The sequence below is a fragment of the Stegodyphus dumicola genome, chromosome X1, assembly GCF_044657685.1.
Source record: "Stegodyphus dumicola isolate Sdum_Otavi_A_Nest chromosome X1, ASM4465768v1".
Taxonomy (NCBI): Eukaryota; Metazoa; Arthropoda; class Arachnida; order Araneae; family Eresidae; genus Stegodyphus; species Stegodyphus dumicola.
The window spans coordinates 64,260,330-64,278,006 of NC_140780.1; the positions used below are offsets into that span (position 1 = coordinate 64,260,330).

Below are 17,677 nucleotides of genomic sequence, written 5' to 3' on the forward strand. Positions count from 1 at the left end.
TCATTAAAGTAACACAGAATACACGACATTAACACAATTTCAAATGAAGTTTCTCTAGAAATTCAGATGAAAAACAGATCAACTATGCACTCATGAAAATTCTTTAGCAGTAAATAGTCAACATGAATAAAACGACATACAAACACGAAGCTTCTTCTGTGCTTTTATAATTACAACCAGTATATTTTATGTGACCATTATCAGCAACCTAAAATATTTAAACCAATATTACAAAATGCAATTTTAACATAAACCACCTCTTCATATATTTTAGATTTATAATAACAGTTAATAACAGTTAGGTTCCATTTACTGTTTGTGTGAATTATGGCAGCTTGGGAGGGGGGGAAGTCTTCCAATGAGTTGAATTCTACTGGGCCGATTGATGAAATTCAACTTGCATTTTTCATGTCTCGAAAGCATGAGTAGGATATGTATTAGATTTATATATAGCTTTGTTCTAATATATATATTTTGACACAAAATCGGACTTTTTCTGAAATGACGTGTCAATTTTTTCCCCATATTTCAATTCTAAGACTCGGATTACGACAAACTGCCAAGTTTTGTAAAAATTGCACAAGTAGTTTTTAAAAAAATTAGCCCTCAAAATCTTAGCTTCTCAATGTTAATTGAGTTTGGTATATATTTATAAATATCTCTTTTTTTACTAAATTTATTTAATTCTTCCTTTCACATTTCGAAATTTAGGTTCATTCCAAATAACATTCTTTCATTTTTTATGATTTATTTTTAAAATTTGTGTTTTAAAATAATTTTTATACATTTTTCAAAAAAAAAAATTTGAATTATAACCTATAAAATTTTTACCATCACCTTAAAGTAGATGTATTTCTAAGCATACGTGCAAAAAAAATTATAATTTTTTATTCAAAATTTCCAAAGATATACGTGAATTTATATAGTGGCGAGTTTTGAAATTTTGGCACATTTGTTGAAAGCAATAGTAACATCAAATGTGGTTAAGGCACTTTGTTAAAATTATTTGAAAGTACGAACGATGTGACTTTTTCCGCTTATCCACAATGTAACAAGGTAGGAACGATGTGACTTTTTTTTTGCTCCTGCACAATGGAAGGGAAAGGAAAATAGGTTGCCATATATTAAGAAGTTTGCCAAGTGAATTACTCTTGGCGCTAACTAAAAAAAAAAAAAAAAAAAAAAAAAAAAAAAGGGCAAGTTAAATTTTTGAATTTTATCATAAATTTTGCACCCAATTTTACAAAATTTAATATTTTGGCATAATTTGGATCGTAGTATCGAAATATGGAAACAAATTGGTATGTTATTTAAGAAAAAGTCTGATTTTGTGTCTAAATACCTATGTTAGATCAATGCTATAAATAAATCTAATATATATCCTAAGTCGTGCTTTCGAGACATGAAAAACACAATTTGAATTTCATCAATCAGCCCAGTTGAATGGGAGATATAGAACTGTTCCTCCCCCCTTTTTTTGTGCAGCGTACAAAGCAGTGAGTGCTGTAATGAGTTAACACTGCAATCTGAGTTATTGGGTGTGGATGTGGAAGCAGAATGATGGCTGAACAGGTGGAGGTTACATATATATAAAAGCAGAATAGTTCAAAGAATAAATCAAATAAATAGATAAATAAATAAAAAATACAATTAGAATATTCCAAACACATATTTTAAACGAGGCACATTTACACATAATGATAGTTAAATATCGGCATAAATGTAGCGCTAATTGATTCTGTTCATTATATAAACAAAGTTAATTTAATTGACTTGGGCAAGAGTCCTTTACGACAGCTGATGGGAATTATAATATTCTTATATTATTAGACACTGAAAAACATACTATATAGGCGAGGTAATGCTAATGCTAAATCGAACATATAATAGTTATTATATCAAACAAATTGGCAAAATAGTATGATAGGTTGTAATTAGGCAATGAAATTAAGGAATTAAATATAAGATTAATACATTGTATCATTAATACACTGTATAAAGTAAGGAGATCAATTTAAGAACAATGAATTCAAAACACAACACTGTGCTGTTATAGCTATCAGTACAAATTTCAAGTACAAAAAAAAGATGTAAATAAAACCACATGGATAAGTTTTGGCCAAAGTGCAGAAGAGGCACTGTATTATGTTAGCGCATGAATATTGCAACCTTGACCTTCTGTAAGGTTAGGTTGTTATTGTAAGGACATGACAGACAGGGAAAAGTTGGGTCAAAATGATGGGCCCTGAGCCGCTACTTAGCCCTATGGGGGTAAAAAGCAAAGTTTCTGCAATTAAAAGTTACATTACTTGAAATCTAACTGGGCTATTATAAAAAAAATTAGAAAGAAAAAGAAGGTAATTGAAAGGCCTACCTTGGCTATAAAAGTCTTGCTGATATGGATCATAGGCTTGAAGATATAAACAAACTAATCAAAAATGGTCTAAAAGTGACACTTCATTATGCCACTATAAAAACGTGCACAATCACTGCACAAATACAAATCTCGTCTTGAAATAATCTGAAGAGCTCCAGCTAATGGGTGGTGTAAAGACTGACATTGGATGGCTCTTAAATGTCGTGAAATACTTTAAGAAGTATGGTTCTTGCATGGCACTGCCTTTCGCATTCCTTCTTAGCATTGCCTCAGAGTAACCAAAATGAAAATATACTTTAAAAGATGATAATTCTTAATTAGGTGCCACTATATACTTATATTTAGTGTCTACATGAAGCTCTTTTTATGATCATTCAGATGATCCCATGATCCCACGTACAGGATGGTGCATTGATTTTTACTGGGATTTGATATTGTTATCAGAGGAGCTTCCTCGCACCATGCCTGCATACGTCCATATTCTTTAGTCCGCTCTCATGAATACTAAAGCATTTTCATAAAAGAATCCAAAGTAAAGCATTCAAAGCAATTTAAAAACCTTTGTTTCATTACAAGTAATTGCATCAAAATCAAGCCCTTCAATAGTTTTCATGACCAGCAACATTAAAAAAAAATCTGATGCTCCAAGCTATTTCATACTAATATCAGCCTAAAAATCATTCAATTACAATCAAAAGCCGTCAATCCGGACTCGTCGGGACTTCGGCGATTCCGGATTATAGATCATCAGTTTAAATCTGGCAAGATGGCATGCAGAAATTATAAAATTAAAAATATGAAACCGTAATTTATGAAATAAAGAACAATTATGATCTAAAGGTTATCAAAATTTACAAAAAAAAAAAAAACTTAATATTTATTTGTTTACTTTACTTTCTTCGCTATCGGAAGCGAATTATAATGACGAGGAATTTGATTTAAATCATATCAAAGAAGGAGTACATCGAGATGAAATACTACGTTTAGTAAGGAATTATAAGCCAAATAAAATAAAAACATCTGCCCTGAAGATAAGGATAGTGCTGACAGATCAACTTCCAATTCATTGCCCGCCGCACCGTTCACCCGCCGCAGAGCAGCGTGAAATTGATAAACAGATTTCGGAATTGTTAGATAAACAAAGGATATGCCTTTATCCATTTTTTGCAGCAATTCCACTTTTTGTTTAATGGACTTCGAAACGTACTTTTGCTTTGTAGATCCTTTACATATTAGTAAATATATATTGGAAATTCTATTTGACATAATCGAAAGTTCAAGCTTACTTTTATAAAATTGGTCTAACAGTCTGCAAAAAATAATAAGCCGGATCCAATTCGAAGATTAAGGAACAACGCACTCTGCAACATTAACTGAATTAGACAATTTTAGCTTAGCTTATACCATCCGTTATACATTAAACACGCATGCGTAAACGTATTTTGAGCAGGCGCACATGCACATTCGCAGCCATGAAGGTCGTACACGCATGCGTCAACGCGACACATGCGCAGAAAGTTTGTAGCTTTGAGGTCCGGAATATAGATCATTCCGAGTTATGGGTGTCCGAATTAACGACTTTTGATTGTACTTCAAAAATTATACTTATGTTAAAAGCAAATTTTTATAGTTCTAAATGTGAAAATAAAAGAAATTTTTTGTGCATGAAATGAGGAGGAAAATGTAAAATATTCAGTCTGACAAAATAAATTTATATAATTATTAATTTAATTAAAATGATATGGTTCACTTTAAAAATAAATATGCAGAAATAATTATACGCCAAAACTATCTTAAAATATTCCAGTTACCATAATAAATGCAAAACAAAAGTCTAGATGGTAGAGCATCCTCCAATAGCTGAGCTGTATTGAAAACTGGTAGTGGTAAATAATACTGGTAACTCATTCAGTGTTCATGTATTGGCAGACACACTAGCTGCTATGGAGTTTTAGTCATTTTCCATTGTGCTATGTGGATACAAGAAGATTTCCCTTTAAATGCTCTCCACGAAGGTATTCATCCCCATAGACCGACACCCCCTCTGTTACTTTGCCTTAACTAGTTAATTTAACCTAGATGATAGAGGTCATGTAAACTGATAATTTTGGAAAACACACAACATTAAATTATGGCTTACACAAGCAACTATACCACAGATAAATGCCGCCCCCCCCACCCCCGAAAAAAATACAACTGAACTTATTTCTCTTGATTAAGTTTCTCCTGACCAAATTCAGTCTTGAAATATACTGAAGCTTTTCATTTGAAATTAAAACCAATTAAGTTTAGCTTCTGTTTACGCTTAGAATGCTGATATTAACATGATAATTTAAAAATACATCTTGATTTTTTTAAAATATAAATATGCTGTAGGCAGTTAAAAGTTAATTTGAAATAATGAAGGCTTTATCTATTGCAAAGACCCATTTTGAGGTTTTCTATTGAGCTGAGTTCAGGAAAAATATTCCTTGAATAGATTCATAAATTTGATAACTGTTTTAATAAATCTCAAGTATAAACTTAATTAGTGCAAATTTTTTAACCCTCCATTACATGTTTTTCCATAAAATTTCAGAGTTCCCAAAATGTCATGAATAAATAGTATTTTCTTGATCACAATTCCAAAATGAACCTCTAATTTTGTACCTTGATTCCTTTCCTTCCAGTATATGTCCAACCCAACATTAGGAGCTGGCAGAAATTTTCATGGGTAATGAACTGGAAAACCATCTTTCTCCACTTCCATAACTCTTACAGGGTTCGTACACATTTCCTTACATGAAAATTAAGGACTTTTAAGGACCATCAAAGAAAAAATTAAGGACCTATCCAGCAAACAAACAAACACACACACACACACACACACGAAAAAAAAAAAAAAAAAAAAAAACGAATAGAATAACGCAATTATCCATTTATGAAACTAACAGAAGTGTGTATTATGCACTATTATTAAATTCAATTTAATACTTAACATAAAACAATTTAAAAAATTAAACTAACTCCCTACAAGTTATGAAGTAGATAACATTAAATTAAGAACATAATTTCTTAAAAAACATGTATCAGTGTATTTTACACTAATAACAGCCACAGATATTTTAGAGATTTACATGATTATTATTTAACTTATCTGATATTTATTTAAACACAGTCAACTACTATTACAATTGCAATGTAAGAATATTTTGCAGATTAAAATAACAGATTTGTAAACATACAATTTATTTCTTTAGTTTTTTGAAAGATACTAGAATAATAAACTATACAATAAAAGATACAAAACATTTATACTTTTTTAAAATCTGAAATTTTTTCAGATATTTTAACATCTAATTTATTTATGTCTATTTCCTTTTCTTTAACTATTCTTCTAAGTTCATTTGCTTTGATAAACAAATCAATGTTCCTGCTGGTCTCGGCTTCATCTGCTAAAAGCATCTATCGAAGCTGCTGCTGATCTCATTTCTTTATTAATTTCGATATTAAGAATACTTCCAGAAAATTTTATGTAATCAAATACTGTGCATTGAGAAATGTATGATGAGTCACTTAAATTTTCAATTTCAATTGCTTTATTTACAGAGAAGCCCCTTTCCACAGAGGCCTGTCCATGTGACAAGATAAGAATCATTTTCACTATTTTCCATACTTTAGAATAGTGAAAATCATGAAAATAAGAAGTGAGAAATGTGTCACGAGATAGATTTTGAGGATCAAAAGTAGAAAATTCATGTAAATTTGTCTTAACTACTTTGTCTAGAATCTTTCCAAACTGCAGCAGAATTTCATCACAATTATCTTGTAAAACACGTTTATTCCGCGTTAATACCGTTAGAACTATTTTCATTTTGTTCTGGGCTTTTTCTGGACTTTTAGCCATCAACTGTGGGTCTATACAAGATACATTTCGAATAAGAGAATAATTTATTGGACATTTAGCCATTAAGTGTTGTACCATTGTTAAGACACATTGTTGACCTTGTTTCAATGCAAAACTTACAGCTTGTGAAATGTCCTTCTTGCGGCATTTTTCATTCATTAACTGCTCAAATAAACTTTACTTTTATCATTATAACAATTTGGATCATTAAATTAAATTTATAAAGATTTTCTGCTTTAGTTATTTTTGAATATTCTAGTTTCAAAATTTTAAAGTGCTAAAAGCAGTCATTTACAAGTTTTAAGATATCTTCAGCAAAAAAAGGGAATAAGTGGTTTATCGCTTAAATTATAATATTTAAGGAAATATTCAAGCTATTATAATATTCAAGGAAAGGCAATAATATTTTTGACAGAGAGAGAAAAATAATTTAATTTTATAAGAAATGTTTTATTTTTAGTTGCCTCCAAAATATTTGAGATGGATTTCAATGAATTTTTTTTAAACTGCCCCATTTCAACTTTTATAATGTATAGTAGCAAGTCATCCCATATTTCAATGGTTCTTTCAACTACTGGGACATTTTGCAACCATTGGTAAAAGCAGAACTTCACAGCAGAAAATTTTAATTAAAACATTATTTCTTTATCTATCAGATGATGGAGCAAAGATAAAAATTATGCAATAATTGGTTTTATTGTTAAACAAAAATGTATGACTTTTTCTTACACATTATATTTTAACACTTAAAAAATGTACTATATTGATAAAAAATTGCGACATCGCGAAATATTCTAGGCAAGCATTCCTGCAGAGATTCCATTACATCGCTAAAATTGCCATAAGAATGCGATATTGGCAATACCATGAACACGTTTTCTCCATGTAGCAACCATTCCGCTTATCGGTCATTTTCTTTTAATTTATTAATCTTCCGTTTCTTTTATTTTTTTCTTTATCATTTCAACACTGACTTTTTATTCAGGATTTAGCTTTTATTTTAATTTCTAGTTATAAATATGTGAAATTAGCTTAATAACAAAAGATAATTTCAATCATTATCACAATGAAATTTTATATCGACCAACTATTTGGATAACTGATGTGATATTAAAATTCAATAACATTCTTCTGAAAGCAGTATTCCTTTTGTAAAAATACTTGGTAAAATTCTAGTATGGTGCAGCCTTGACGCAATTTTGAAAATTATCGCCAACACCAAAATGACCCATTTAACTACCCATCGTATATGTCCCATTTAATGCTCATGATAAAGTCGCCAAAAGTAGCTAAATCCCTTATGTAACGGATACCTTGCGCATAGAATTAAACCAAATACTTAATTGTCTATTGAAGCTTCAAAACGTATTTCCGAACTTCCCTTTTTTTTGGCTAGCATTACCAAATTTGCCCTTGGCAACCTAAAATCGAAATGGAGCCAACAGATTTCCCGCGAAATCGATAACAGACCCTCTGCAGAAATAAACTCATAATTCCAATATCCCATACATATATGTGCAAAAAAAATAAATAAATAAAAAATAAATAAATAAATAAAATAAAAATAAATAAATAAACTCCGTAGAAAGTGATAAAAAATTAATTTATGGCTTAATTCAAACAAACACAGAAATTAAGGTAAGCAAAACCGTGTAAAAACAAATTGAAATGACAAAACGAAACTTAGCTTGTGTGAAACTTAGCTAGCGCTGAAAATACATGTGAATTTTCAGCGCTGACTCTCCCATTCTAGAAATTTTAATTTGTTTCAGACGAAGACCACATTTAGCTTTATAAGGATTGTCATCCATCAATATCCAGTCAGCTTGATGAAGCCACAGTTTATTGAAAATGCACTTTCCAGGCATCTCATTCCTATTGGCGTCGGAGGGGTTGTGGCCTTTCAGGTCGGAATTGTTCTAATTTTGGCAAATATTTTCAGAATCCCGCCTTTTTTTTTTCCTCGAGCACCTTCATCATCACTTTCGCCTCTTAAAGAACTTCCGGCTTCACGCTTTCATCACAATCTGCCTAAATTTATGGATAACACTTGTTTCGAAAGACTGGGTAAATAACCAATCAGACACCCAATACTTTCATCCTAGGGTAGCTAACTGTTTTTTATCGTTTGCAACACAAATCCGCCAACAGATTGGTTAAGAGCTGTGTAATTTTAATTCCATATTCATGATAAATCGCAACTCACACTTAGAACGGCAATCATTAGAAATGATAAGAAATGTCAAATGAGCAAAATTAAGGACCGTTTATTCATTTTGAACAAAATTAAGGACTTTTAAGGACCAAAAATCATTTTTGAAAAAATTAAGGACTTTTAAGGACCATACGAACGTTGGCTTAAAGCCCTTCCACACAAGGACGCTTCCGGCGTAGTAGACATAACTTTTTTGACGCCGGCGTAAATTCACGTGACGCAGAAGACGTAAAACTGAGTACGCCCCTGTTCAGCTTTTCCCCCCGCCACGCGTGCGTATAGCCAATAGCCGACCAAGTTCTTATCACGTGTCATAATCAAAAAACCTCCTTGCTTACCCGTTTCAATACGACGTCAGAACCACACAGAGATGAGTTTTTGCTTAGAAATATAACTGTATACAGCAATAAAATAATCAGCATTGTTCACGCCATCTTCAGATTTCTCAAACCGTACATATTGGTATACATTTAAAATTCTCATTAAAGGGGAAAACTGTATATTTATAAAGCAATGATCCGACCAGTATATTATCCATATGCTTCACCTATTTTTAACACCGTAAGTAATAGGAACGTAAATAAATTACAGTTTCTACGAAATCAAAGTTTCTGCCTTACAAAATTCTCCTTAATTATTATAAATATTGGCTACATCATGTGCAATAAAAAGCTCTATAAATATCCCAATATTAAATACACCAAAAACTAACTTCAGCAATATAACAACTTCTAAAATAAAGCAGTTGACTGTGAAAGAGTATTCACTAAAATACAATTACGAAATTTTGGAGTAAAGTTACAACTTGTGTCATACAGCAATCATTTATTGAAGTTTAATTAAATTACCTTTGCAGTGACTTCTACTTGTTACATTATTTTTCACAAACACTGCTATCACAGATAGCTGAGTGGTCAGCGCGCTGCTTTGGTGGCGAGTTTGAACCTCACCCGTAGACAGTATATAATTCAGTTAGCTTTTCTTATTTTGAAACGTGTTTCTTATATTTAATCATGAATCATTGTATTCTTATTTTACCTATTATTATTGTTTTCATTTCTTATTTTATTCATTATTATTATTGTTTTTAATTTAGTTTAAAAATGTGCAGTGCAAATAGAAATCCTTATGTAATAATATATCTGCATCTCTTTATCATACATCATCTATAAATTCTCTCTTTATTTTTACTTTATTGCATATTTTATCATGCACACAATTTCTCATAAACTGTCCAAAGTTTGAACCTAAAATTCTAAATTCAAAAATAAATAAAAAGAAAAACAAAAGACTAAGGAAGAAGGAGTTAAAAAAATATGAAGTTGGTTTTATTATATGGTGGTGGTGGTGTATTTAATTATGGCAAAGCACACTAGGGCTATCTGCCTAAGGGGAGGGATGCCTTTCGTGGAGGACTTTCTAAGGGAAACTGGCTCGTATACACGTTACACATGGGGAAAACCACGAAAACGCCCATGCAGCCAGCCCGTTCGCGTATTATATGGTGGATGGTGTATATAAAAAGAATTAAGTAATTTAATTCTTTTTATATACTGTATTCCAAACCAATTTTATAAATCCTAATTTTCATACGATATGGAATCTGTAAGTCTGTCAAACTGGTCAATTACTCATCCTGAAGGAATTAAAAAACAAGTAATATACCCCCCCAAAAAAATTAAGTCAATTCCTACTTAGGTCCACAAAGAAAAAATTTAAAAATACAAAAATAAATAAATAAATAAATAAATAAAAATACAAACAGAATTTTTTAAAATTAAAAGTTTTAATATGTAAAAAAGCTGTATTAACATCAAGTGTCATTCACTACAAGTTTAAAAAATTGTATTTGAACTTGAGTGGATAAATAAAAAGCATTTTATGTACTGAAAATTTGAACAAGATAGGGAGAGTGTGAGCTAATAGTAGGAATTTAATAATTCGGGATATTCCTTTTGCAAACAAGGCAGTAAAAAAAAAAACTCTTTGAACAGGTCGCTCTAAATAAATCTTTCGGACCCATTCTTGCCATTTTTTGCGGTTTTGCCTCTGCTTAACAATTGCACTTAATAGTAAAGTTTCAGCTATAAAAAAAATGATCTGATTCGGACAACTTGCCGCAAACATACAGAAGAACAGCGAAGTAATAAGATACAGCTCTGTTGACGCTATATTACAGCGTCACGTGATTTTTGCGCAAAATAATTCTATTGGTTAAACGCACTCTTCGCAAGCGTACTCGTTTGGACGCTTTTACGCTGGTAACGTAAAAGCGCGTTTGTCAACTACGTTTCGAGCGTACTCGTGTGGACGGGCCTTTAGAGGGTTAAACACGCAATTTTACTCTTATTTAGTGTGACTGTGATGTAAAAATCTTTTTACGGTAACATTAAGTAGTTAATGCATGTAATTTAACAGTAATATAAAATATAATATGTAGTTTTACACCAACACTTTAATTAACATACTGTTTTATAAATATTACCTTATTTAAGTGCGACATTAGAGAATTTTCAGTTTCCTTAATTTTTAATATATTTTTTCTATAAAATATTCCAAGTAAACCTTTAGAAAAATTCTAGTTTCAGATAAATATAATGAGAATGCTATGTCAGATACAATATATAAAGACGGGGGGGGGGGGGGGAGGAACTCCAGTTGATACATACATTTGTTAGTATTTTAGTAATCTATTTTGAGGCAAAAAATAATAATCTTGTTTTTGAATAAATTAATATACAGTAATAAACACAAACCTTGAATGCAGAAATTATCACGTTAACCAAAAGTCACATGTTTGACTTCAAAATAAAATAAGAATTTTGCCAATGTTTACATTATTTTATTGAACAAAAACTTCATTAATGATTTAAAACATACTAAAACTTAAACGCACTATATCTTATATAGAAATTTTATCACAGAAAAAAGGCAAAATTCATAGGCAGTTATGGGGATAAATGGTGAAAATGAAATTTCTCACATTCCAGATGTCAAGCAAATTTGATGGTAATGCAAGGTTAAAAACTGATTTAAGTCTTGACTGGGTTGGTTAAATATGAATTTAGATATTGAAACTGAATTATTTTATTAAAATATTAGACCAACAAATGAATACTAAAAAATATGAAATTTACTTTCAAAACTTTTTTTTTGTTTTGTTGTTGTATAGCTTCATAATATTTTTAAAGTACATTTATCAAATATATATATAATATATCATATATAATGACATTAACCAGCTTTTGAATAAGACTTCAGACTAAGATTTTATCCATAAAAATAAAAATTTTAGTACTAGTAGTACTCTTAATTTTACTGTATTGACACACCTCAGAAGTAAAAAATTTCTTCAAGAAGTCAACATTCTTAAATATATGGAATACCAGTAAATCATCTTATTTTATCAAAATTTATATTAGAAAAAAATTACTTGCCAATATCCTTTCTGGCTTTTTAACTGTGGAGCTTTTAGAATCTTTATGAAGTTTAAACTTCATACCATTAATGTTTTCCAAATTAGTGAAAGGAAAGCCCACTGGAAGAAATTTATTTAAAATAAAATTAGTTTAACATGATTACACACACACACACACACCAAAAAAAAAAAAAAAAAAAAAAAAAAGAAATACATATGAAAAAGGCAATGTTGATTGATTAAAGGATTGTTACGAGCATGGATGCCTAAAAAATGGTTATGCAGATGATTGCTCAAGTTTGGCACATTCTGAAAATCTGGCCACTTCTACTATGGTAGTTGCAATAATACATAAGTATGCACAGTTAATACATAAAATTCATACTGAAAGAATTCAATACTTAATCTTTATTAATTTATCTAATTAATTCCATCACCTTTCTTAAAAGTACTTCACAGGTGATTATTAAATTATAATGGGTATATGTAAGTATTAGAGACATAATCCAAAACTTGCCATGTTTCTTAACTTTACATGATTGCAGTTTATAGGAGAAATAACTTGCATGTTTAATATAGAAACAAACAAAAATTCAAACTTGGATTGGAAGCGATTTCCTACGAAACCTTAAAGTTAGATGCTTTCCCAGTTTTACATTTGGTATGTCTCTCTTCCATACACTTCATGTTTAGTATCCAGTGCAATTCATTCGTGTAACTGAATGCATTTGTGTAATATTTTATTACAAAGTTTATTCTAACTGTAAGTGCAACGTAAAATAAAATATTTCAATTTAAAAACATAACCAATTATAAAAATATTGCATACTTAACTTTTTTGGGGTTCGGATACAGACCTTAGGCTACTTTATTGCGTACGAATATTAAAAACTATGAACCAATGACTCAACACTAGCTCATGCATAAGATTATAAATATTAAATTTCACCTTTTTTTACTTTATTATATTGTATTTCAATTAAGCATAAGTATGTTTTTAAACTTAAATCATCAACAGAATGCATTTCATATCGAGCGACAGTACGTAAGAAGTTCAGCACTTAAAAAAAAAGTAATATAAACAAACTAAACATAAAGGTATGCACAAGAGAAATAAATGCCACACTTTCACAGCAGAATTAAACATACCTAGGCATAATGGCCTTTCCGTACTTCCTACTGTTATCATATCCACAGTCTTTTAATGCAAATTATACAAAGCTGAAATAGTAAATCTCTCCTTGTTTCAGTATATTACGCAGAGTTCTATCATTCCACCTATGCTATGTTCACAGACGCACGCGGTTCAATTTCAAAACAACTTCCTTTTTTCCATTAAATTGTTGCCAGATATTTTGAACTGATGTAGAGCAGAATTTCCGGTGATGTCAGAAGTCATAAGGAAAAGGAGTTAATAATAATAATAATATTAAAAAAATTTAAAAAAATAAAAAATAAAAAAAGAAAGTAAGTAAAAGAAGCAGGTTCAGAAAATATTTAAAAAAATAGTCGTGGGGCTGAGTGAGATAGCGAAGATGAAAGAAAAGCGCAAAGAAACTAATCATGAATGCATTCTACCATGCAATAAACAATGGGGAAAATAATGAAGAAGTCCGTGTGACCTATTACCTATTAATACGCCCCTGATATTCTGTTAGAAATACTTACCTAACGTGAATGATTAAAAAAGAAACGGGATGCTTCGTTCCAGTAACTGAGCATTCCTCAACATTTTTTTCTCATCAAAGGGAAAAGCAGAGTTAAAAAAAAAAAAAAAAAAAAAAAAAAAAAAAAAGACCCTTCTGATCAGGAGTGTAGCGCTTTGAAGATCCTTTAAATATGCGGCACAGCCAAAGAGGAAGGAGAACGGTTTCCTAGTTTAGCAACAGTTTAAAATCAAGTTAGGAAGCTAGACTGATTACACTTGCGTTTGTTTTTAAGAGAGCTTAGAAATTTCCAGATGGATCCAACGTTTAGCTCTATAAATTTTTTTCCCTATTTTTCAGTACGGAATGTCTTAGTTTCTTTTTAATCTTCTCTCTAACGCGATTTGATTCTGTTTTAATTGCCGGTTGCCATGTGCTACGTAGCCGGTTCCTTAGTGTAATTAGTTGCCTTATGTTTTTGGAGAGTTTTCCTACAGAATGTTTTACAGTAACATTGTTGGTGGCTTCTTAATAAGCGTCGTTTAAGCGCATGGTAAATCCATCAATTATTATGTCAATATCAAAGTGATTTGAGACCTTTGCTTTTAGGAGGGTTTTTCCTGAGGATACAGCGAATGTGCATGGAATGAGACTTTAGGCGATTTGATTTTTAAGATACGCAGTGCAGCTGTCATTGGGATGTGGTCCGAAGTAATCACATGCATAGTACTTATTGTCATAGAGGTGCCAGAGCCTGACTAAGGCAGGGGCATACGGGACAGTTGCCCCAGGCCCCCACATCAGAGGGAGGCCCAAATTGAATAGAAAGTTTATTATTATAAAAATTTAAATGCCTCCATAAAATTCGGGTCTTCATTACTGAAGTAGTGAAGCAGAGGAGACAACCAAAGAAGTCTTTGCCCCGGGCACCAATTAGGCTAAGTCGGGCCTTAGCCAGAGTTAGTAAGTATTAAGTCGAGAATGCCAGGTTGTCTTCCTGGGTGAAATTGTCTGCGTATAGTTTCCTCAGGCCCATAGATTAAGATGGGATAATTGAGGATGAACTCTGGTAAGGCCTGCAGTTTAAATTACTATTTCTACAAATCCAATCAGTGTGCTTTGGATTTACCAAAAATGCTAGGCATGCTTTCAGGCATTATGTAGGAGAGGACAATTCCAGCATGTCTGTTATCTGGAGGGTTGTACTCTGCAGGGAAGAAAACGTCTCCATAGCTTGGAAGAGAGACTGAGATAATTACAATCTCGTAAACTTTGCTGTTGTCCTGAGAGATTAAACAAGAGGAAAATTTATGGTTTACTTAGATCAAAAGCTCTGTGTCGAAGCTTGTCACAAGGCTCGGAAAGGCAGTACATTAATTTCATTTCATCACTAGGCGTGGCAATGCATTACAGTAACCATACGGATGTGAATATCATTTTCTAGAATGAAATCACGGAAGAATACGAATACAAATGCTTATATTTAAGGGAAGAGAGTTTCGGCCACTGTAAGTTTTGATAGTAATGCAGCATGACACATCACGTAAAATCCGGTCAGAGAAAACTAAGGAAGGAACACAAGGCAGTCAGAAAAAATGGGAAGGAAGATCAAAGTATCAAGAATAAATATCTTCAAAATAGTGAAACATAGAAGGAAAAACTCAGACAGCATACTGTCTGGTGGAAAAAAGGGGTAGTAATTCTAAACAGATGCAATCGCGTATAATCGATGCGTTATCTATGCAATTAAATGGCTACAAATACCTAATAAAGAGAGGTGAAAAAGTAAGAGATTAACTACAAAAATAAATTTGACAAATGCAAGCGAAAAATTACGTACAAAGGAAAAACGTTACACAGAATATGAAGAGAAAGATCAATCAGTAAATAGGTTTCGAAATTATGATCTCTCAATCTATGTGCTGCAAAAGGCCTAATTGTAGAATATTGTGGTACATTCATATCGTTAAAGATACGTTCTCCTTGTGACAATCGAGCCCTTTGGTGAAAAACTTGGCTTTATACCTTTTGCAGATATTCTGCAATAAATTTCATTTTGGGGTAGTTATATAGAAAATAAAAGCACAAGTAATAATTCGTAGACTATTTTTCGTACAGTGGGGAACATCAGGTCAAGATGATGTAACCCAAGAAGGCGATAAATATCATGTAATCGAAATTATAACTATAAGGTAAAACTGCTATTTCATATTGAGGCTAAGCCCATGATTCCTCCTCAGTAAGACTTGAAGGTGGCTGGAAATAGCCCAGTAAAACTTGAAGGTGGCTGGAAATAGCCCAGTAAAACTTGAAGGTGGCTAGACTTTACCTGCTGTAAAATTTACATGAATGCTCCAGGTAAGATGTTGATTCAAGTAATCCAATCCCTAAGATAACTTATTTTAGCCATTCTTGACACTTGTTCACTAAAGCGATAAATGGACCGCATGGTAATACTGGGAGTCTAATCCTGAGCAGTTTAGATTTGAAAGTATTAATGGAGATTTTCATTTGCAACCCTATTCTTCAATATCCAAAACACTGTCTTGAAAAACATTGATGGCATTATTTCGTTGAATTGATCTTACTGTTACTGCTGTTGTATTATCAGTATAGTAAGCAAGCATTATGCTCTAGTCAAATTTTCCATGCAAGGAATCAGTAAAGAAGAAAAAATAAAGTGCTGAGCTAAGGCACGAGCCTTGCCCCCCTGCAACAATTTGCCTATAAGATTGTAGGGTTTCCTTTAGCTACTAATCTTTTCAAATTTTTGTTATCTTTCCTAAACTCCTAAACTTCCCCTCGCATTTCCTTACCAGGATGTAAATTTAGAGTTAAGTGAAGTGAGTATTAAAACGGATGAATCTTGGAGTTTATTCAGAGCGCGTTTCTGTTAGCCAGCGCACGTTTCGTTGCTGATCTTGCTGTCACACTATTACGCCCCTTGGCCATTTCGAATAATTGTCACGCCTGTTAGGTTTATTGAGTCAACTTAAGTTAGCCGTAGCTTAACGTGCTAATTCAACAATATTCTATTTAGACTTGAATTGATTTATGATATAATGTTTGTCTTTGTTATTGTAAAGCACGATGTACGTGCCTTTCTATTGTAAAGCACGAAGTACGTGCCTTTCTGTTATTAGTTGGCAATAAATAAGGGATTATTTTCACCCTTCTTCTGTGCTCGTGCTTTCACGCCTGTGCGAGAATTCGCCAGGTTCATTTGTAAGCTCTAGATTAGTGTATGTGGAAAAAAAGAGATAAATCTTATAAGATGTTTAATAACGTAGGAGTCTAGCAGTAGAATAAATTTTGTATGAAAAATCTTCGTTGATGAATTTCTAGATTAGTCCCTTATGCCATATGGGGTCAAAAGCTTTCGCCACTTCTTACATAACAGAAAAGTAGAGCGTATATGTTGCAGAGTGGAGCAGATAAATTCATCCAGTCTCACCAGTAATTTCGAAGTGGTTCAAAATGTTATTTAGAACCTGTATTACACATTAGAAGAGAAAGTTCTGAGTATCTCCGATTTAGTAGAAGTAGAGTAAAAAGTAAGTTATGTAACATTCCAACTAAATTCTGTAGAATGAATATGTATTGGTTTTATGCCAATTTTATATTATAGAAAATATTATCCGCGAATGCCAGTAAACTGAATTGATCTTATGTTAATATTCAAGCAAATTTCAACTTATTGTTCGTAGTCTAAGAACTATATGTAAACCTAGGTTTATTTTTGGAGAAAAAGTGAATGTAAATTGGTAAATATTTAAAAGCAAGTAAAAAACTGTTAAACAATATAACAAAAATACAAACTTGAAAAAAGTAAAAAAAGTATTAACATAAAAATTTATAAAAATGAGAAAAAAGGTTAAAAAAATAAAAATTTGAAACGTTCAAAAATCAGAAATGGCGCATGCGCATACAATAGTAGCGAAACCCTATTCTTCAATATCCAAATCCGAATTTGCAACCCTATTCTTCAATATCCAAAACACTGTCTTGAAAAACATTGATGGCATTATTTCGTTGAATTGATCTTACTGTTACTGCTGTTGTATTATCAGTATAGTAAGCAAGCATTATGCTCTAGTCAAATTTTCCATGCAAGGAATCAGTAAAGAAGAAAAAA

The 17,677-nt window shown here is 31.7% G+C and overlaps 1 protein-coding gene across 2 annotated transcripts in view; it reads right to left on the reverse strand.

Moving 5' to 3' along the window:
• Positions 1 to 13,228, reverse strand: part of LOC118190570 (DNA-directed RNA polymerase I subunit RPA49-like) — a 52,322-nt gene extending 39,094 nt beyond the window's left edge. The window contains exons 1-3 of one of the 2 annotated variants that reach the window (XM_035361310.2): positions 13,046 to 13,228; positions 11,916 to 12,016; positions 141 to 208 (exon numbers count right to left, since the gene is read on the reverse strand). In XM_035361310.2, coding sequence (XP_035217201.1) covers positions 141 to 208; positions 11,916 to 12,016; positions 13,046 to 13,085 — 209 coding nt within the window. In that variant the 5' untranslated portion in view covers positions 13,086 to 13,228. The remainder of the gene's footprint in view (positions 1 to 140; positions 209 to 11,915; positions 12,017 to 13,045) is intronic. The other variant, XM_035361309.2, reaches the window with a different exon arrangement.
• Positions 13,229 to 17,677: the final 4,449 nt, after the last annotated feature.